General features: G+C 44.7%; 2 protein-coding genes across 2 annotated transcripts; both read left to right on the forward strand.

Moving 5' to 3' along the window:
- The first annotated feature begins 2,704 nt into the window (after positions 1–2,704).
- wnt1 (wingless-type MMTV integration site family, member 1) lies at positions 2,705–6,402 on the forward strand. Its single transcript, XM_076275824.1, has 4 exons — positions 2,705–2,805; positions 4,717–4,970; positions 5,229–5,494; positions 5,748–6,402. The coding sequence occupies exons 1-4, from the start codon at positions 2,705–2,707 to the stop codon at positions 6,237–6,239; spliced, it is 1,113 nt and encodes a 370-aa protein (XP_076131939.1). The 3' UTR covers positions 6,240–6,402.
- Positions 6,403–16,706: 10,304 nt separating this feature from the next.
- Positions 16,707–18,335, forward strand: rps26 (ribosomal protein S26). The gene is made up of 4 exons (XM_076276741.1): positions 16,707–16,730; positions 17,256–17,433; positions 17,665–17,795; positions 18,241–18,335. The coding sequence occupies exons 1-4, from the start codon at positions 16,728–16,730 to the stop codon at positions 18,274–18,276; spliced, it is 348 nt and encodes a 115-aa protein (XP_076132856.1). The 5' UTR covers positions 16,707–16,727; the 3' UTR covers positions 18,277–18,335.
- The last annotated feature ends 3,882 nt before the right edge of the window (positions 18,336–22,217 follow it).

Below are 22,217 nucleotides of genomic sequence, written 5' to 3' on the forward strand. Positions count from 1 at the left end.
GAAACGGTTAACCACATGATTTCTTTAGATTTCTATAGATATATTTTTATATTCAGTTAATGTGTGTTGAATGATGATTATTCTTTAGTTATTTGTTATTGAATAAGACATGCGTAAATGTGTCGCTTATGACAAGCTGACGATGGACAGGTTTGGAGAGGACAACTCTAAGCGCAGGTGAATAAGCCTACTATCGCGACAGGTCAGATCAGACAAGGTATACCTTGACATTTTTCGAAGTCAAGTTATGCTTGGAACCTTGAAATATATTTCTACATTTACATTTCCTGGAATGTTTCAGTGTTGTTGTAGCCTTTGCAATTTGGCCAACATGTCATACAATTAAGTTAAAACCTTGTAGAAGCGCTCGCATAAAAAAATCTTATCTGACAAGCTATTCTTCATTTAATCTCCACCATGCCCTTCTCTTAGATGTGGCAATGAAAAGTGCATTAGCATTTTGCCTTGGCGTGTATATCTAAGTGGCTTAAAAAGTGATTTGAAGTTGATTTGTATATAAAAGGCATCTCTTTAACCGGATTGCCTCTCTAATCTGCTCCGCGTTGCTTGACTGCTTCAGGAAACCAGCACCCTCAAGAGCTGGGAGTAAGCGTAGGATAGCAGTCATTAAAGGCCCTTAACAAAAGAACACTTCCTTAGCCATTTGCCTTAAACCTTCTGAAAACCTGAAGACGCGCAAAACCGCTTGTGTGTGTGTGTGTGTGTGTGTGTGTGTGTATGTGTGTGTGTGCGAGAGAGAGAGAGAGAGAGAGAGAGAGAGAGAGAGAGAGAGAGAGAGAGAGAGAGAGAGACCAAAGCATAATTTTGTGGATGACATATGCTTCATATCAGTCTGCTAAGGAACAAGCTGACATAGGATAGGCTACACTATACGATGTAAGGCTACATAGGCCTACAGTAAAGCACTAACATATTAAACTAAACTATTTATCTCACACAGGTCTGCAAATAGACAATAATATACTGATCCTGGCCGTGATGCCTTCTGATAAAGATTTCAGATTGGTGATTCGTGATGTGGCCCGTGCCATCGCTCCGCTGGTCACAGCCTGCGTTCGAGGGAGGTCTGTTGTCCAGATGTTGGAAAGTTTTTTTATTTTGTATCTTTATGCTCTCTTTTCTCTTCAGTGTCATTCCTCAGACTCACTGAGCAAATGGTACTTTTAACAGTCGTCAGTTCATGATTTCCCTCCTTTGGTATCTAGTTTTAACCCTAAATGCAAAACAAAGTTAAATCAGTAATTAAAAAACTAGTGTATTGGGGTTTGATACATTTATATTGGTCTTGCATGTCCTGACCACACATCCTGTTTTAGTACAAATTTAAACTCGAGGTTGTTTTTATGGGGTTGTCTTATTGTTGAAAACCAGCCACAAATACTATGTGCGTGTAAACTGACGTGTTTGTGAAAGACCATGAATGAAAAAAAAAACGATTTTCGCAGTGTAAACTGGGACCGGGCAGGAGAGAAATTTGGTCATTCGTTTGCATGCGTAAAGACATTGGTTTTAGCTAGAGAAAGAGGGAGGAGACGCGGTTAAGGGAGTAATCCAACCACTCCGGGTAAAAAGGACAGATTAGATGTTTCATATTCCGCCGTTACTGTACTGTGCCGAGACACCAACTGCGCGCAAGGCATTGGAACGACATCCTGTGTGCACACCCACAACCATGCACACATTTTTTCCCGGAGGAATAAATTCACTTGATACATTGTAGCCAATGTGGAAGAGTTAAGACGGAATCACGGTTTCTCAAAAGAGCAAATTCATTTATCCATAGAAGATCAGTGGATTTTTTTGTACAACTGATTGACGACCGACTTCCTGAGTAATATGTTCAACTTGCTTGGTGGATCCTGTTCTTTCCCTCCTCATTCTCCTTTATCCCTCTGTTCATTTTTTGTTTTCTTTATTCATTGTACCCTATGAGGAGAATTAACCTATCCCTCCTTTCAATCCTATTCAAAAGCGGCAGGGAAAAAACAGAGGGAGATGGGAGCAGCAAATCCCTTTTTTATTCCACTTGTTGCGCTCAATAAGTGAAGAATGTGTCGCCTATCAGTCACCGAGGGGATCAAGTCTACAGGACGATCCCACGCGATCAATGGCTTGTACAGAGCATCAGTGAGATAGAGAGAGAGAGGCAGACAGGAGAAGCGGCAGCAGCAGCAGCAGCAGCGGCAGCATCCCTCCTGAGACCTCTGGTTAGAGCCGAAGATTCTCTGACTCGCACGCTTTGAAGCATTTGACCACTTTTTCTGCATATGCAGACAATTTCCTTCGTTTGAAGATTTTTTTGGAATGTGGAGTGGTAAGTTGGTTTATCTTAACCATTACCTGATATTTAATGAAAAGCGGGTGTTTGAAGAAATTGTATCACATTTCTGTTTAAGAGGCCAGTGGCTGATCAGATCATGCGTTTCGTCAATTGGTAAATAAATAAATAGCCCGAGCGGCATAGGCGATAACATGTTTCTGACACGTGTGTCAGTCAAAACACCTTTATTGATCTATTTTTACGTGTTTTGGGTAACTTAATCTATAAAGATACTTTGCAGGCCTCCACATAAGTAGCCCATCAATTTACCACGACTGATAAAATATAGGCTACATTTTTTTCAGGATTTGCCTTGATGAAGATAATTCATGTTTTCTATTTTATTCTCTTCTTTGAGATATCATGCGTATACTCGCACTGCTCCTCGGGGTTAAAGCCGCCTGCGTCCTGCTGGTCTCATCGCTCCCTGGCACGGGAGCGGTTAACAATAGCGGCCGATGGTGGTGAGTTAATATGTGATGTATTCATTCTACACGGCCCATTCATATAGCTATGTTTTACGCACGCGTATGCCATAAGCTGCTAGTATGTGCATGTAGTTGGGTATCGCTACTTTGTGTGAGAGAGAAAGCAGTCAGTCCATAAGCGATTGTAAAGCTAAATCTACAATTTCCCAGATGTTTAGGCTAGGCTATAGCATATTGAAATGGAATGATATAATGATAGCTAGCCGGTCTGTTTTCTAGGCTATGGGCTACTGCTCAGAAGTGTGCGGGTAGCTGTTCAAAAACATGTGCGCCCTAAGGATGCTTATTCAAAAACATTTAAACTCCATTTAATCTCTCATTTAAATGTCATATGTATTTCGCATCCCATAATATATAGGCATATTTTGATCAGGTTATCAAAAATTCAACAACAGCTAAACACCCAAACAGCAACTTGATCACAAGTGCCCAAGATGTCTCAGGATAATCTCTTAATGAATAAAAAAAAAAGTGAATATGTTTAATATTTAACCTACTATTTAGTCCAGATTTAGAAAGAGGTTAAGACCATGTTTATTTACAGCGACTGCGCTCTCTCTCTCTCCCCCCCCCCTCTCTCTGTCTCCCTCGCCCTGTCATTTTGACAGTGTGGCTTGAACACGAGACAACATTTTTTAGTCCAATGTGGGATAAATTAAATGTGGATTTATTTCATGGCTGAAAGCATTTCCATTCCAGGTCGTATTGAGGGTCATATTCTCGTAATGTGCTGAACACTCCAGTGTAGGTTGAATTGTAGTTTTATTCAGCACTTGCCCATGTCTGGGTATATTAATAATCTAATAAGCCTGAATGTGTGGAATATTATGTTTATGATTTTCAAAATGCAGTAGTATTGGATTGAAAATAAACAGAGTAGCCTCAAACAGTCCCAGAGCCCACATGTATCAAGAGTTTCAAGACGTCATTTATCTTCCCACCCACTCTGCCTCGGCGCTTTTGCAGTGCGTGCGAGGAAACCCGTGCGGGGAAGAGTCGTTAAGTGGGGTCCTGTGACAATCATTGTCTTTGATAAGGATGAATAGATATAACGTTTGTTGCAGTCTTTTAAACTTTGCTGAACATGTTAAGGGGGAAATAAATAATTTATACAGAAAGCAAGAGGGAACTGGGTCTCAAAAAGTATTAAAAATGCGATAATTGTGACCTGTAAGTCAGTGGACGTAGATCGACATTCTGATGTTGGCTACTTAGAGATGTTAATGCTTGAGCCATAAGAACAGTATATTTTGAATTTGTAACATAGCAAAAATCTGTATGAGTTGAATGTTAAGACCTCAAGCAAAATGTATTAATTAATTAATCTCAGTGATGTCAATTCGTTTGTACTGGATACAATAAACAGGCACACTAATGAATTATAAAGGTCGTCAGACGGTCCTTGGATGATTGAAATAGGTCTACCACGTACATCCTGTAAGCCTATATGACGCATAATTATGCTATTACAACACAGTAACAGCCCTGAGGTCAAGGTTAACAAGCAGTTTCCTTATTTTTATTATTTTTGTGGGCAGTCATGATCCATCATTTTTGACATGCCGATTGTTTTTGTGCTTTCTAATAAGCAAATTCCCACCAGGCAATTACTTTGTTTACAGCAAGTTCTCAGTGTCTGCATGCAGATATGTGCCATATTTTCTAATGTTGTTTTTATTCAGGCAAATCAACAATGAATATTTTAATGAGTGGAAGCAATGCTATATGAATTCATTTCCAAATGACTCAAATTTAATGGCCATTGGCACCAGGTTGTTCCAGCAGCTTAGGGAACGGTAAAGGTCAGCTCCATACGAGGTGTGAGACACACGCAGCTTATCGCCAGCCTCCTTCATCTTGCCCCTTTTTTCCCCTTCTCTCTGGCAGGGGGATTGTGAATGTTGCCTCCTCAGCCAACCTCCTCACCAACTCCAAAAATGTGCAGTTGGTCCTGGACCCCAGCCTGGCTCTGCTCAGTCGTCGCCAGCGCAGGCTGATTCGGCAGAACCCTGGCATCCTCCATGCCATCGTAGCTGGCCTGCACACGGCCATGAAGGAATGCAAGTGGCAGTTCCGCAACCGCCGCTGGAACTGCCCCACCACCCACAGTCCCACCGTCTTCGGCAAAATAGTCAATCGAGGTAAGGTGGCCTCCACCCTCCCTGGGCTGCTGCTGCTGACATCATGAGGCTTTGCCAGAGCTGCATGCAGGGCTGTTCTGAATCTGTTGTGTGCTTTAAGGGGGGGGAGAGAATGGAGCAAAGCATTGATTTCATTTTCCCCCCCAATAAATAAGGGGGTAATTGTGTGCAGAGTTATTTTCGCCCCAGCTTTATACCTATTTAAAACGCACTCAGTTTGGGCACACTGAGGAAACATTTCTGCTGTTGTTGTGGCAGGTTGCCGAGAGACGGCGTTTGTGTTCGCCATCACGAGTGCGGGCGTGACTCACGCGGTGGCGCGCTCCTGCTCCGAGGGGGCCATCGAGTCGTGCACCTGCGACTACCGACGCCGTGGCCCCGGGGGCACCGACTGGCACTGGGGCGGGTGCAGCGACAACGTGGACTTCGGTAGGATGTTCGGCCGCGAGTTTGTGGACGCCAGCGAGAGGGGCCGGGACCTGCGCTACCTCACTAATCTGCACAACAACGAGGCCGGGCGACTGGTGAGAGACTCAAACGCACAGCAGCGCGCACCGCAGAGCTCTCCTTCTCTGTCTCTTTCTCTCCGCTCCCTTTTTTGTTTCCCTCACAATTCTTTCAACTGACTATCCCTATCCCTCCAGGCCTTTGTTTGCCTGAAACACTTCTCTCTTAATCTCATTTATTTGCAAGTTCCCCATCGGTTCTAGTCCCCTCACCCGGGAGACATGTGAGATAATCCTCTTTGCCCCCCTCCCCACCCCCCTTCTGCTGCAGACGGTGTCCTCAGAGATGCGGCAGGAGTGCAAGTGCCACGGGATGTCTGGCTCCTGCACCATCCGCACCTGCTGGATGCGGCTCCCTAGCTTTCGGACGGTCGGCGACATCCTCAAGGACCGCTTCGACGGCGCCTCCCGCGTGGTCTATGCCAACAAGGGCAGCAACCGGGCCTCGCACCGGGCTGAGCCACGCCACCTGGAGCCCGAGAACCCAGCTCACAAGCCACCCTCGGCCCGCGACCTGGTCTACTTCGAGAAGTCGCCCAACTTCTGCTCGCATGGCGGCAAGATGGGCGCACACGTCACCTCGGGCCGGACATGCAACAGCTCGTCGCCGGGGCTGGACGGCTGTGAGCTGCTCTGCTGTGGCCGGGGCTACAAGACCCACACGGAGAAGGTGACGGAGAGGTGCCACTGCACCTTCCACTGGTGCTGCCACGTCAGCTGCCTCAACTGCACCAGCACCCAAACTCTGCACCAGTGTCTCTGATCAGAGCTGGAGTCGAGAGGAGATGAACAATAGCGGCTGGGTTACATTGAGCAGATGAAGTCAATGGTTTTGAGGTAGAAACTGGGTGACTGTCAATAGTGCAACGGAAAAAAAAACTATTCAGCCAGGTTGTGGGTAATCACAAGTGGAAGCATTCACAAGAGTGTATGCTTACGGATAAACAGGAAGAGGTCTTTTTTGGAATTGACTCATATTTTGGGTTGAGAAGAGCTGTTGTGTTTATCCAATCTTATTGGGTTATTCTCAGTTTGCATACCCATTATTGTGAGGGAATTTCATGCGGTTATAATCAACAGGAGATGTACAAAGTTTTCTCCAGCAACAAGCTCGCCTTACACTTTATCATATCCGTGTCATAGAGGCAAGAATGCATTTCCTAGACAGACTGATTGATATGACCATTTCCTAGACTACTGTGTGGCTTTCTCGGCCCACTGGAAATGATTATATGATTGCTTCAACTTCCCAACTGCTCTTATCAAGCCAAAAAAGGGATGAGAACCACTATGTATATTAAGGTGCTCCAAGACCAGGGTAGGGAGAGACAGGGTACTCGAGGGATGGGCAGGGCAGAACGGATCTAACTCTAAAAACAGTCTGAGGCAAAACTCTCTCCTCGTCCTTTTTGTCTTCATACCAGCCGTCGTTTTTACACCCCCTCTCCCCAAGTGTCTGATAGTTTGGGCAGACCAAAAAAAAAAAGAAAAAAATCTAAAACTGGAGGGGAAAAACTGGACACAATGTCTGACAGATGTTTCTGTGGCCACAGAGCCACAAGCATGTTCTCTTGTAAAGACGTAAGAAACTCGCGCAAGACGGCAGTTATTTAAGTTATCTGTGATTTGTTTTCTTTTGCTGCAGTTCTTCAATTCTCACATAAAACTGTGTGAAGTGCATCTCCCGGGAAGCGCTGTCATCTGCCCGGCTAATAGGCTGGGAAGCTGCACAGCTTGGCCAGCCTCTTCTGTTTCCCCATTCCAGCAGGCCATCTTTGTGTAGGGTCCTCTCTTATGGGAGCTGTTTCTAATGCGTCTTATCCATCTCTGTCAGTATTTAGCATGCTGTGGCACCAGACCCAGACGGGGCACGGTGGACAAGCTTCCCTTATACGCAAACAAACAAGAGACAAATCTCAAATGGAACTTAGACTTTAACAATAAAATGAAATCATTTGAATGTAGTTTAAATACACTGAACACACTGTAGCGACAAATTCATTTAGAGTTTAGATTGGTGGTATGGTTGGGCTATATCTATGGCGAGATAATGGAGAGTGAGCGTAGTATGTCTGAGTCATAAGGTAAACAGCCAAGCAGAAAGTACCCAGCTTACCTGAGCTATACACATCAACAGGTGAGGAAGAAGAGGACATTTCACAAGGACTGGAATTCAGTGACGTGATATAACCACCCAAATGGATTAGAAAACTGACACATTTGGTGGCAAGAAAAAGATAATCCCTTGTCTCAGTTATGTTTACAGGAGACAGACTATATGTGTAGCTTTTGCACATCAGGAACAAATGGTCAGACATCAACCATAAGAGTGACCATGTTTAATATCAGCTTACAGAACCAAAATGTAAATAATGTATAAAATATATATTTATGCTGATGTGACATGCAATGTGGGGGAGATGTTAAAATTAAGACAGTAAGGGATACATCTTTATTGTTCTTACCAGTGAAGGGATATGTTCTCGATTAAGTTTGCGATAACTTAACAAATATCAAAAGTGAATCAAACTGACTATTTTCAAGTTGTGACCAAATATATGTAAGTAACATGGCTTTCCTGCCTACCTGCCCTGTTGGCTTTTTAACAACTGTGTTTTACATGCACTGAATATTATCTTTTTTTCTTCTTGTAAATAAGAAATATTTATTACTGTATGATGGATTTTATACTGTTAGGAAAGAGTTAAATACAAAGTATTTTAGAGCTTTAAGTTGAACCTGTTGAATAATTAGACAAAGGCTTTTGTTGTTTTCCAATAGTTTAATAGAACAATAAAATTTCTATTTTCATTTACGTCTTGTCGCTGAAATCTTTATTTTTTACGACTACGTTGACTTATTCATGTTTAAAGTTGTGTGAGTCTCCGTTTTAGATCCAGTTTAATGGAAATATTTGAAATTACTATCATTCATAATCCCTGTCTCCATAGGGAATTTGAAAATTAATACAAATCTTATCCTTGGAAACATTTGGTATTATTATTTTCCCATACTTTGTCTTCCTTCTTTTTTCATCTCTCCTCTCTTCTGTTGGTCACCAAAATTCTTTTTACATTACACTCAGGCCCTCTTGATAAATCTGCACAACACAAATGTAGACGTCTTTATCTGGGTGTTCCAAAATCAATAAAGTGAAAAGCGTAATAACTAATATATGCAGAATCAATCACACAAGCAAAAGCACAAAAGCAGCCTTTGCCTCCAACTCTTCACCCTACAGTCCAAGCCCTCAGCTCCATAGGAACCACAGAGGAATCTCTGGGTACTGGGCTACATAGCCCCTATTATATATGTTTTTACAACACCAAATGTTTTGCTTCATTTACTTAATGTCGGAAAGAAATAAAGAAATAGTAAAAGGAGTAATGAAAGCCTGCAGTTCCACCCCACCCCCTCACCCCCGACCGCCACTCCTCCTCCCTGTCCCCCCTGCCTCCCCCGACTCGCACCCCTCCGCCCCTGGCAGGCGAGCGCGACCACAGAAGTTTGGAAGTGCTGAGGCAACTCTCCCCAGCCAGCCGCAGCCCAACGCAGGGCCAGCGAGGGTCAGCCAGACTGAGCGCCGCACAGCCGCACCGAGCCAGCCAGAACACCCCACTCCCCAGCAAGAACACCCCACTCCTCAGCAAGAACACCCCACTCCCCAGCTAGAACACCCCACTCCCCAGCCAGAACACCCCACTCTTCAGCTAGAACACCCCAGAACACCCCACTCCCCAGCAAGAACACCCCAGAACACCCCACTCCCCAGAACACCCCACTCCCAGCAAGAACACCCCACTCCCCAGCCAGAACACCCCACTCTTCAGCTAGAACACCCCAGAACACCCCACTCCCCAGAACACCCCACTCCCCAGCCAGAATACCCCCCTCCCAGCAAGAACACCCCACTCCCAGCAAGAACACCCCACTCCCCAGAACACCCCACTACCAGCCAGAACATCCCACTCCCCAGCCAGAACACCCCACTCCCAGCAAGAACATCCCACTCCCCAGCAAGAACACCCCACTCTTCAGCTAGAACACCCCAGAACACCCCACTCCCCAGAACACCCCACTCCCCAGCAAGAACCCCACTCCCCAGAACACCCCACTCCCCAGCAAGAACACCCCACTCCCCAGAACACCCCACTCCCTAGCAAGAACACCCCACTCCCTAGAACACCCCACTCCCCAGAACACCCCACTCCCCAGCAAGAACACCCCACTCCCCAGCAAGAACACCCCACTCCCCAGCCGGAGAGCAGAGGAGAGGGGCAAAAGAGGGCAGTCCAAGGCAGGCAGACAGGAGAGGACAGGAGGGGAGATGAATGGAAGGGGTACAGTGGAGACCTGGAAAAGAGGAGAGGGGGCAGAAGACAAAGAGGAGACAACAGGTAGACAGGGGAGCAGGAGACATGCCAGAGGATTCGTCAGGGGGGAAAAGGCGGAAAAGAGAGAGAATGGAAAGAGAGAGTGGTCACAAGAAAATGAGAGAAACAAGGATGGCAGCTAAGGCCTGACATGCGGACTGCCTATCTCTGCCTTCCCTAACCACATATGTGATAAAAGCAGCTCAATCAAACTCGCAGGTCTGACAGGGAGAATTACGAACAAGACAGATGTTCTTCTGTTGGAAGGAAAGTCTGATGCTGGCAGACATGAGAGAGGAGCTGAGAAGAACGGGGTAATAATGACGAGTAACAAGGAGAGCAAGAAGAGCACAGAGAACATGTTGGACACACATGCTCTATGAACAAACCAGCAAAACTGATGTGAGCGGCAAAGAAACACGGGCCAAGAGAGATGAAGAGCGGGAGACATCAGACTAATAATAGACATCCACTGCCCTCTGCAATTACATTAAAGCTTCTGCACAACTGCCAGAACAGCAAACAGCGAACATTTATTTCAAGATATACTGTATTATTAAGTCCCTTAATTGTCTGGGTCAAAAGGAAAAGGAGAAGGTCAGTAGGAAAATGGAGATCAAAACCAAGACTGGTTGATTTTGAGATTGGAGAAAAAAGGGAGGGTAACATGAAAGGGCAGAGAGAGGAAAGAGGAACAGAGGGTATGTTAGAGGGTGAAGAGAAAGAGTGAAAGAGAAAAACAGGAGAAGAGAGAGAGAAAGAGAAGGAAAAGACAAGAGGAAAAAGTAAAAGAAGATGATCGACAGGGTTCGAGAAAGAGGCTAAGCAAGGTTCAATTCCCAGGCGCTGGAGGACTGAGGGAGGTGGAGGGGGTCCGTCATTGTGGGAGTGCTGAGGAGTCAGTGATAATTAGCTCAATTAGTGACAAAGGCAGTGTAATAAATACCGACTTAGTGTCTGGGTCCCCGCTGGCCTCTCCCCGCGCAGCCTGTGATGCGGTCCAGGACTGACGGACAATTCATTAAACCGACAAAATACCCCACCGTCCAGGCGTGACGCTGCGAGTTAGCCCCCTACTGGCCTGGGCCATTGTTCTAATTGTCTGGGCTGGAGTCACTCACTGGCTCTGCCTCCTCAGCTCGCCACCCTCCCCTCTCTCATCCCTCGCCTTTCAAAAAAGAGAGAGAGAGAGAGGGAGAGAGGGAGAGAGAGGGGGAGAGGGGAGATAATGCCCCTACCTAACTCTGTAAGAAGGTGATCGGCAGGTTGGAAAAAAATGGTAAGAGTTTCATGAGGGTGAAGGGGGGTTGTTGGTGGGCGAAGGGGAGGGGCGGTGGGATTAGGGATCGGTGGGTTGCCTGGGAGTGCTGGGACCGGCCCCGATCGGAATGCAGCGAGAGATGAGTCCAGGAGCTCGGATGCGGGACAAAGCGAGAGTTAATTAGGAAAGATTGAAGGGGTTTGGCGACAATGGGCTGCCACCCGAGTCGAGATGAAATTGCTTCCGCGGATTATTGGTGGTGTGGTGCCGGGGTGTGTGTGTGTGTGTGTGTGTGTGTGTGTGTGTGTGTGTGTGTGAGTGTGTGTGTGAGTGTATAGGGTTGTGGGGCCAGTGTGTGCCTGTGTGGGGATGGATATGGTTAAAAAGGGGGGTGAGAAGGGTGCAGTGGCAGGAGGGGGGGCATTTGGGGTGGAGTGGGGGGGGCAGCTTCACCCTGCATGGGATTGATGGCTGCCCCTCTGGTTTGGGAGCCAGGGAGCGGGAGAGGCCAACCGGCTGTTCCCACAGTCTGTTCCTCTGCAGCCACCTTTGACACACAGGTCTGCCAGGCGGCGCACGAGGAGGGAGGGTGGGAACGGGGAGATGCGGTTTGAGGGAAAACAAAAACAAGACCTCAGAAAGTATAAATTCATCATCTCTCTCTCTCTCTCTGTTGGTGTCTTGGAGCAAAAGAGAGATAAATGATGAATTTAGAGAAAGAGAGAGAGAGAGAGAGAGAGAGAGAGAGAGAGAGAAAGGGAGAGAGAGGCAAAGACGATAGAAGATGGAAGAAGCAATAAAGGAACAGAACAAAAATTAATGAGACTCATAAAATTCATAGCAATAGATATTTATCCTTCTGATCAGTTAGCCATCACCACAGTCCAGCATTCTTTAGAAGTAGGACAGAAGTAGAGAGAGAAAGAGAAAGCGAGAGATGTACAGCCTGGACACTCTCAATTAGTCCATTTGTAATGTGGATTCTTTCTTTTATTCAATTTTATTTACTGTCCACCAAAAAATTGCCTTTAAGACCCTTAAACTTGAGAAAGAACCCAGCAACAAAATGAGAGGCCAGGAGCAGTTTAGAAGCTAATTGAATAATTGTGCAGATTAAGTCACTTGATAATTGGCCAGAACAAAACCACAGTGGCCTGGCTTAGTGTGGCTCCACCAGACGAAAAACGAAGTGAGAAGTGAATGCACTCTCTCTCTCTCAGTCTCTCGGGCTCCAGAGTGCTTCCACGGCTACCACTGCCCGGCACAGGAAACTGCGAGACTCAATCTCGACTCCTGAAGATTGAGCCCGAGAGAGCTGTACACTAAACAGGTCAATTACGGCTGGACCTTTTTTGCACCGAGAAGATGATATACTGTACAGAACGCACAACAGCAAGGGTCAGAGCTTCTTATTAAAATTCCAGCAAAATTGTCGGAAGATTGTTTTCTCTGCACAGACCTAGGGGCCCGGAGCAGGGGCCTGAGGAACACGGGGTGCTGATGCTTCGGGCAAACGCAGGCAACGGCGGGTGTGTGGAATGTGGACGCAGTTTTACTGACCACAATGAATAACACGCTCCATGAAGTAGCCATAGAGGGTGAACCGGGAAAGAGGAGTACTTGGGTTACAAAAGCAGCAAGGGATACTATATGGATGAGAGCAAGGGATGCCAAGAAATACATTTTAAAAAATCAATGAGTAAAAAATCTAAAAAATTGACACATTTGGTGTGTGAGGTTTATGTACAGGATGTTTCTGTGTGTGTAGGTGTTTTCTGTGCGTGCATGCTTTTGTGAGAGCATAAGTGTGTATACGTGTGAGTGTGTGTGTGTCTGATTGTGTGTGTGTGTGTGTGTGTGTGTGTGTGTGTGTGTGTGTGTGTGTGTGTGTGTGTGTGTGTGTGTGTGTGAGAGAGAGAGATGGGTAATTAGTGAATGTGTGCAAGTGCAAGTGTGAATGGGCGCGAGCGTATTTGGAGTGGCCTGGGGAAGGAGAACAGCTGGGAGGCAGGCCGCGTCCAGAAGAATTGAGCCCTCGCAACACTGACCCTCTCAGCAGATGGCGGCTCCAGAGAAGCTGCCATGGTGAATCACAATAGGCCCCGCTCCTGTAACATCTCCATCACACCCTCGGCCCCGGCTCCGCCGCTGCCCCCGCACCGTGCAGGGGGTGACAGCCACGGCAGACGGAATGGAACCCACCATGGCAGCCAAGAACTGGAATCCTGATGAATCATCAGCTGCTCAAATCAATACCATTTGCACAGTGGTTAATAAACAGCATTAGGCCATTTTTCCTCTTATTGAAAATACATGTGGCAAAAGACTTGTCTCCGACTGGTCTGCATCATAGCACCGCTCATACGTCATGATGTGTAACTCAGTGAAGTGCTTATTGAGGAGGGTGGGGGTAGGGTGGTGGGGGTATGAAATACGGCCATAGCGATAGGACCGGGGGGGGGGGGGTCTGGAGCAAAGACATTTAGCTGAGGGGGGGGAGGGGGGTCTGGAGCAAAGACATTTAGCTGAGCAGACGCAGGCCGAGGCTAGACACAGGGAGAAGCCACTGCTTATGGGGGATGCATGAGCAGTGCAGTGTGAATAAGGGCTGGGAATGCGGACAGACCACGGGACCACTGTGAGCAATCAGGATGATGTCTGTGGCTTCGGCTCTGTGCCCCTGAAGAGGGATATGTTGAGTTTGGAGCAGACTGTAGATGGGAGGGTTATGAGTGTCTGTGTGTGTGTGTGTTTGTGTGTGTAATAAGTTTTACTATGTGTCTGTGTGCTTGCCTAGTCCATGTCTCTGTCTGAGTGCATGTATGTGGTTGTGTGTTGATATGTATGTGTCTAGAAGTGCTTGTATGTAATGGATGTGCGTGTATGTGGGTGGGATGGGTACAGGCATGGGGTTGAGGGGGGAGAAGGTTATAATTTACGCGCCACGATCGCACCCATTCTTCCCACACACAAACAGACCGTGACCTCTTGATTCTCCCTTTTGACGTGACAGCCTGCTCCCAATTGGCCCATTTCTCAGTCAAACTAAATCATCTTCTGGAACCGCTCGACGGCAGAGATAAAGTTCTCAATGACAGCACGCTCAGGCACACCACTGCGCCGTGAACCTCGCTGTCCTCTGGAGCCATGAGCTCAGTGCTCAAGTGACAGGTGAGCTCCATGCCAGGAGTGTCTGAGTCGGATTGAGCATTACTAAGTGTGTGTTGTCTAAGCAACAACATCTGAAAGCCCTTTTGAAAACATAAGGATGGAAAAATGTGGGCCTCTGCTTACATCGTACAAGAGTCCCAAAGTGCACATGGCTACAGATGTACGGTATGTTCCCTGCTGTTTCAGTATGAGCACGTAGGTGCAGAGCGCAGACAGACTACTATTCTGGGGCGCGTTTCCCAAAACCATAGTTACTTTGTTGCAATGCAATTTTCCATTGCCAACCAACTAAGTGCTAATATGTTAGCAACTATGGTTTTGGGAAACGCACCCCTGAAGCACAGTTGGTAGTTGGTAAATTATTTTTATTTTGGAAAAAAAAATAATCTTGAAAAGTTCCTCTCACATGTGACCTCCCCACTCCTGCTGGTTTTGTTATCTGCTGTCTGACTTGGGAACGCTGCTCACATCTGGTTACCACGGATACTTGCAAATGGATGCTCATCATATTTGCTGATGATCATTGTGGTTCCCAGGAGCTGTGCGTGTGCATACATGGTTCTCTGTTCATGTGTATGCTGGTCGCTCTCTCTATCGGTGACCATGTGCCAATCTAATTTTTTTTCTCCCTTTTTGACTTAATCCGTTATTCATGGAGCACCTCCATCCAACCCCAGAATGGGGGGAAAAACACCAATCAATGGGACATTGTTTGAATGCAATCCGCTGAAAAAGGGCTGCTGAAGACAAAGGGGGGAAAAGTGCCGGGTTTTTTGGTTTTAATTACTGCCTGTGTTTTTACAGCAACAGTGGGCGAGGGCTCAAGTCTGACACACGGGTGGAGGAATGTTTATTTGCTGCAGTTTAGGAGCATGGTGGCTTGCAGGAACACTGACACATTCCTCTGTCACCCGGGTTCTCTCTCTCTCTCTCTCTCTCTCTCTCTCTCTCTCTCTCTCTCTCTCTCTCTCTCTCTCTCTCTCTCTCTCTCTCTCAAGCATTCCTAAACATGCACATACTCTTAGTTGTCACAAAGCACAAATCCTCCACAGAACCTTTGCTTTGCACTGCTCCACCTGGCACAGCACCTGAGGGTGATCCCAGCGGAGTGTGCTCCTTCAGGACAGAAGTGGGGACTCAATAAAAATGCCATCTGAATCACTGTGCCCACAGGGGCAACACCATCACATTGCCACAGGTACCATTTTTGGTGAAGGTGTGAATAACGCACAACTCTGCGTGAGTTTTGAGCGTGAGCATGTTTCAGTTGACAGTAGCCATTGACAATGTGTCCGCAATATAGGGTCCTCCTGTTCCATCCATGATATGTACCTCTCCGCCTCAACTGCTTTGTGATGAAGACATTTCATTGGGTCATGTCCTTAACTGTTCATCATCAAAGCCCTTCTTCTAGTTGACAGGCCTGCTGGGAGTTTGATTGCAAAGCAGGGCCCCCAAACCACCACCTACCCACCCAACTCTCCCCTAAATGTCCTGAGTGATCCCCTCCACCCCCCCTACTCAGCACACCCAATCCTAATCACTTCCAGAGGTTCGACTGTCCCAATTTCAAGATGTGTCATCAGCCATACATCATCCATATATCATCCTCCCTCTTCATTATTCTCTTGCTTACCACCAACACTGGAAAACTGGAAAACTAATTTTGTTTATTTGTTATAACAATTAGCCAACTAGAGGCATAGAGGTTGTTTAAGGTTTGAAGACTCATGCCAAGGGTGGCCTCCCATTTCTAATCGGCAGGCACTCACACATTGAGCATGTTTAAAGTCTTGCATAATGAGCTGAAAACACAACTTAATGCTTTTTTAGTAACCTACTAATATAGAAAATTAGTCTCCACCATTACAATGATCTCAATTCTGCCATTCGTTGCCACTCCTGAGTGAGGACCACACATTACCATCAGGATATTAGTCATGACATATTTTGCCTTGAAAGTGTCTGCTGACATCTAGTGGAGAATTCAGGTAGGTGATATTTAGAAGGACATGATTAGGTCAATGCTCACTGTAATTACAAAATAAGTAAATTTTACTGTCTGGGATTTGCTCCAAAAGCTTATATGCATAATACCTGATCTATCGTTGTTTTCACCAAATCCAGAGACGACATGATCCGCCTTAGATCTATTAAAACAGATATATTACGACTTCTACCTGTTTCCTCTTTAATCAGAGTGAACGGCACTATGGGATTGATATTACTCCACAAAAAGTAGTCCCCTAAATTTAGAGGCTGTTTCTGCCCATTATGTCTTTCTACTTTAAGGAGTTGATATGTTTTACTAGTAAAATTGCCGATGTATATTTTTGTTGTATTTTTGTCCGTAGTGAAGTCGAAATAAAGAGATTACTATCGGCGGAAGGGTCGTATATAAATGACGTATGCATTCTCACCGGTCCTTTTTTATCGTCTAAGCAAAATGGTGCGTATGTTTCCGATGTTGCCGAGAACAATTTCCTTTATTAATCTGGTCGTATAATTTGTTTCACTGCACGTTTTAGCAAGTTTCAGACGCGGAGATTACGTATTTGTCAGAACTTTTAGAAGTTTGTGTGAAATTAAGTACATATCAATAGGTATTGCCTATTCGACTTGGACGAAGCTAGACTCGTGGGGTAGCATGTGGTGGAAGCAAGTTAGCTTGCTAATGAGCCTAGCGCCATACCAAATTATAAGTGCCTATTGGGGTGTACTGTAACATTAATTTCACAATGAATGTCGATCTGATGCGGTATGAGGTTGCATACGCCAGATATGCTTGTGCCGTGTAGACCTAAAGTTAACATGACCGATGTTTCCTATTGCTAACGTTAGCTAAATTGATGTCTCTGGTTAATGCTAGGTCGTGCAGCCAAATAGGCCTCCGCCATTTATGAAGCTCAGAAACTGTGGTAAAGTAATAATCTGGAATAAAGTAGTCACTCGGCTCTGTTTTTGTAATCCACAGACCAAGAAGAGGAGGAACAACGGCCGCGCCAAGAAGGGACGTGGGCACGTCCAGCCCATCCGCTGCACCAACTGTGCCCGCTGTGTGCCCAAAGACAAGGCCATCAAGAAGTTCGTTATAAGAAACATTGTGGAGGCAGCAGCTGTGCGAGATATTACAGAGGCTAGCGTATTTGACTGTGAGTTTCAACCACATGGTCTGCACAATAGTTTTATTGTATAAATGTAGTTGTATTTACTAATTGGGAAGACGAGACATTCATGATCAGTGGCTTCCATGACCTGTGACTGAGTATTCTGGGCTGTTAAATGAGTGTCTAAACAAGCAGTAATGATCAATTGTAGATATGAAGTCAATACATTGATATTGGAACTTACACCAGACATGCACTTGTCCCCCATCTCTGTAGCATATGTCCTGCCCAAGCTGTACGTGAAGCTCCACTACTGTGTGAGCTGTGCCATCCACAGTAAGGTGGTGAGGAACCGCTCCCGTGAGGCCAGGAAGGACCGCACTCCTCCACCCCGCTTCAGGCCCAGTGTAAGTTTGTTTGTCTGCGCAAACAAGCACCTATGCATTAGTTACCATTTTTGTCTTAGAATAACTGCATCATGCTTATTTTAAGTAAATGCTGAGTTGGGGAGAATAGTGTCTGTCATCGCATTGTGACTTAACAGAAATGCAGGAACTTTTAGACATGGTGGGGTACTCCGTAAGCATAATTATTCAATGAGCAGGCTTGACTGCTTTCATGGAAGCCATGGAGAATGGCAATGAAGGAATATACAGTGCATTGAAAAGTGACTTTAAAAGAGTAAATGCCAGCTCTAACATTGTGTCGCTTCAACAAAATTGACCTAAATTCTCTTCATGTCATTTTACTATGAGTTGTTTGATTTTCCATTTGTTAAATGTCATGAGCAGAATTTGTACTTGCTCTTAAAAAGTGCACAGACTTAACGTGCTTTTTGTTTGTCCTTTGCAGGGTGCTGCCCCAAGAGCTCCTCCTAAACCTATGTGATCAACACTCGGGAGTTTTATGGAAAAACTGAAATAAATGTGCCCCACTTTGGAAAAAAATACCCGTGTCTTTATTATGTACTGGTGAAGTTTAATTAACTATACCCTATTTCAATGTAGTATTTTACAGCTGTAAAGAGAAAAGAGATCTGGGTTGTGTGCTCATGCCTTGGTGGTCTGTGGGGCATTTAAATGTAAATTGCCATTATTTCCATTGTTCTAGATTTACACGAATGTATTGTGGTAACCCTCTGCTGCTCCATGTTTACTGCGACCTTGTGCAGTTGTCAGGCACTATGTCTGAATTCAGGTGTGGGCCAGGCCATATAAGATTTAAAAATAGATAATTATACATAAAAGCACACAAAATGTTTGATTACTTCAGATAGTTTTTTTTTTGTTACCGTAAGCCAGTGGTTCTTAGACTTCTTGTCTGGAGACCAAGTCTCATGACTCCCTTCTCTCTAACTGGCAAACATTTGTTTCACTTGTGAGTGGCATTGGTGGTGGAGCCAGAAAATGTAGTCTTAAAACCAGGTTATGCAACACCAATGACTGCCTTTGACAATCTGATGTATTTTCCAATGGATCTCTAGCACTCATCCAATGTATAACTGGCACTCCTGTGTTTGCAAAAGATGGCTGCATAGTGTCCAGACACTGGTAAGCTGACATACAGCATCTTCTAGCTCAAGGTCATCGCAACTGGGGCACGTGGTCATTTGAGTTTGTGTAAATAGCATTTAGTTTTGGTGAACATTGTGGAAAAACTGAATTGTAAGCCTACATCTATGGCTATTGAAAATCCCAATTTTTAAACGTGTTGGTCTAAAAACTTTTACGAAGTGTTTAATTCGGACTGCAAATTATTTTGTGACCCCTCCTTTATTTTTGGCAACCCCCCCAGTTCAAGAACCACTGCTCTAAGCTGTGTTTATATTAGTGCTTGAGCAGGTCTGGAAAAGTGTAATTGTAAAATATTTTTTGCAGATCTTTAAAAGAGTAAAAATATGAGTTAAAGGTCTTATGTCAACAAAAATACACAGTAGTGTCAATCTACAAAAAGGAACATTCATAAAGAAAATGCATTTAGATGAAGACTCTAATGTGCTGTTTGAGGGGTACAAGCACCCTATATTGATTTTGGTAAATAAGCTTTTATTACTTGGGTAAACAAACTAGTGGAAAATGTGTTGCTACTTTTGAAGGTGCCTAGAAGACATCTACAACATCGCCTGTCTTCTGTTGCGGGCAATTGAAAATATAGACCATAATTGTGGAGATTGTTTTTAAAGTAAATGTTTCTCAAATGAATATCTGAAACATGAGATCAGCAAGTAGACAAGGATTCAAAATGCACAGAAAATTTTGTTTAGTATTTGTTTTTTCAATGTGAACAGAATGGTTTACAACAAATAGTACTTTATTGGACATGAAAAATTACTTCAACTGAATGTTGGGTTACACTCATTTTTAAAACAGAATCAAAGAAACAATACCTCTTGAAACCAACACACATTTTAAAGACCATGAGGCAGTTTTATATTTGAACAAATTTGAGGTAAAGAGTTTTTTTTCTTTGTCATATATATAGTATTTTTTCTCTCACAAAATATTTAAAAACATTTAACCCCCGAAGAACGCCCGTGTATCTAAGTGCAGGGACTTGCAACATTCAACCTCCAACTATCCTCTATTCTCAGTTGCTGCGAGTAAAGGTTGCTTCACAGTTCATACAAAATTCATAGAAGTTCATCACACATGTATCAGGATTGGAAGAGACTCCAACTGGGGAGAAAAATCAGCCAGGCTGGCAGGTTGGGGTAAAAGAAGTGGGAAATGTGACTAAAAATTCCACAAATTCAACAAGTTCCAGACCCACCCTCCCTCCCACCCGCTGACAGAAAAGCACACATGCTACCTTCTCAACCATACATATGGTAGAATTATTTACATAATTTCTTTCTCAACTTTTAAGTGCATTCATAATCATAGATCTGATTACTCTCATTAAATAACTTCAAGTACATCTCTAAGAGTTTGCAACTAGAAGAGACAGGATCCTCTCCAAAGAAGGACGCAAAGCCATCGACCTACCTTAAGTGAAATACTGGATTTTGGTCTCATGAAGGGTCCACTCCATTTTCATTATCATTAGTAGGCTATAAAACTGCACAGACCCTTACATACATTTGGAGGTTTTCTGGTGCTTAAAAACTAGCAAAAGGTGCAACTCACTGGACCAGTGGATCACACATAGGGTTTGGGATATAGCTAACCACCTCCACAAAGGCAATGGGACACACATGGGCTATAACCAAGAACCCTCAAACCACGGTCAACTGTACAAAAGCGGATAACAAACCAACTTTAAAAATAAAATCTTTGATATAGACTAAATGCATTCCTTGGAGCTGAAGCGTCATATCATTTCATGTCTCTGTTTGTGCAATAGGATATCTTGGTAAAACAAGCCACAACACACTGACTTTGGGTAGGACGGTACAAGAAATGCTCTGCAACTATATTTCACTTTATGTGTGACTTCTTGTCTTCCAATTAAGCAGCAGCTAAATGCAGTCTGGGTTAAAAAGTACCTTGATGCATTAGGTTATCTGTGGTGTAATGAAATAAGACAAGCGCACAGACGTTAAGTTCAATCTTAATGGCAGAAGTCACACAATCAGGCAAGCACCGTATTTCTTTTCTACAAGGGGAGAAACTTCAGTTGGGTCTGCCTTGACCTCATACCCCTTCAATAGGAAAATAGCATTTATAGAATTTTAAAAACAACACACTTTAATCTGGTCTTCATAACCTACATGTATCAAATTGTTACTTGGTTTCTAAATAGCATTTTTAATATCAGAAATCAGTGCAATAGAGCAATTTCAGGAAAAAAAGAGAATATGTTCCAAAGCTCAGTCAAGTCATTATGATCTCAAACTCCAAAGCCTAAAAAAAAGAAGAAAAGAGTACCTCAACATCCTTGAGCCAAACAAACCAACGAAACAAAAGAAAAAAATAAAAGAAACACTCACATTTGAGCAGAGTTAGAAAGTGCAAACCTCCATAGAGGTAATGGCCCCTCCCCCTCTTCCCTCAGAACCCACATCACCCAGACACGGCAGTGTGTTTGATCTGCACCAGTGGATTAAGGCTCCTCATGTCCTCATGCCATCTCTCTCTGTCTATTACACACACACACACACACACACACACACACACACACACACACACACACACACACACACACACACACACACACACACACACACACCTCTCCATCCTTTTCCCTCTTCATCTTTCAACGCGGGGCTGAACCCAGAGCCACTCTTCACAGCCCAGATTAAGGGAGAATATCACAAAAATTGGAAAGATAAGTTACTACAGGAGGAAAAGAAAGAGACGAGAAGCAAGCTAAGAAGCGTACGGCCGTGAGCATGGGAACGAAGCCCCTGGTACTTGTACGTTGGACTGGCTGGCCCACAAGCAGTGGCTGGTAATGTCAGGGGCTTTCCGCTCTGCTGAAGGACAAAACAGTTCTCTCCGACAGCCACGTGAAAGAATCACCCTTTAAAGCGCCACAACACGACAACATCACAAAGTTAACAATCATGAAATCGAGGCACAAGGAATAAGCAGGCCCTATCTAACTAACAGTCCGTCAGGAGAAAAAAAAAAGGTTCCCTCTGCCACCATGCTCCATCACTAAGGCAAAAATAGTTCATTTCATGCAACACAACACTGACACAAACAATACACAAAAATATTAAAAGACCACTGGAACGGCCCGACTGTGCAAGGGCAAGTTCCTCGGACAGCGGTGATGTGTTGATAGTCGACCACCTTTAATCTCCAGCATTTCGGCTACGAAGAAATTATCATCACATTTCCAACACTGCATTTATACATCTGGGAATTATAACAAGGTGTATATGA

Source organism: Alosa pseudoharengus, unplaced genomic scaffold (genome assembly GCF_046254945.1).
Source record: "Alosa pseudoharengus isolate Yale_2024_CS ecotype anadromous, Long Island Sound unplaced genomic scaffold, YU_APseudo_1.1 YU_APseudo_1.1_scf_9, whole genome shotgun sequence".
Classification (NCBI taxonomy): Eukaryota; Metazoa; Chordata; class Actinopteri; order Clupeiformes; family Clupeidae; genus Alosa; species Alosa pseudoharengus.

What these genes read in the sequence shown, in the direction of transcription:
- wnt1 (XM_076275824.1), top strand. Translation starts at nt 2,705, where the DNA reads ATGCGTATACTCGCACTGCTCCTCGGGGTTAAAGCCGCCTGCGTCCTG. An exon ending in CGGCAAAATAGTCAATCGAG is followed by an intron (nt 4,971 to 5,228) that starts GTAAGGTGGCCT and finishes TTGTTGTGGCAG; the next exon opens with GTTGCCGAGAGACGGCGTTT. An exon ending in ACAACGAGGCCGGGCGACTG is followed by an intron (nt 5,495 to 5,747) that starts GTGAGAGACTCA and finishes CTTCTGCTGCAG; the next exon opens with ACGGTGTCCTCAGAGATGCG.
- rps26 (XM_076276741.1), top strand. An exon ending in AGAGGCTAGCGTATTTGACT is followed by an intron (nt 17,434 to 17,664) that starts GTGAGTTTCAAC and finishes CCATCTCTGTAG; the next exon opens with CATATGTCCTGCCCAAGCTG. An exon ending in CACCCCGCTTCAGGCCCAGT is followed by an intron (nt 17,796 to 18,240) that starts GTAAGTTTGTTT and finishes TGTCCTTTGCAG; the next exon opens with GGTGCTGCCCCAAGAGCTCC.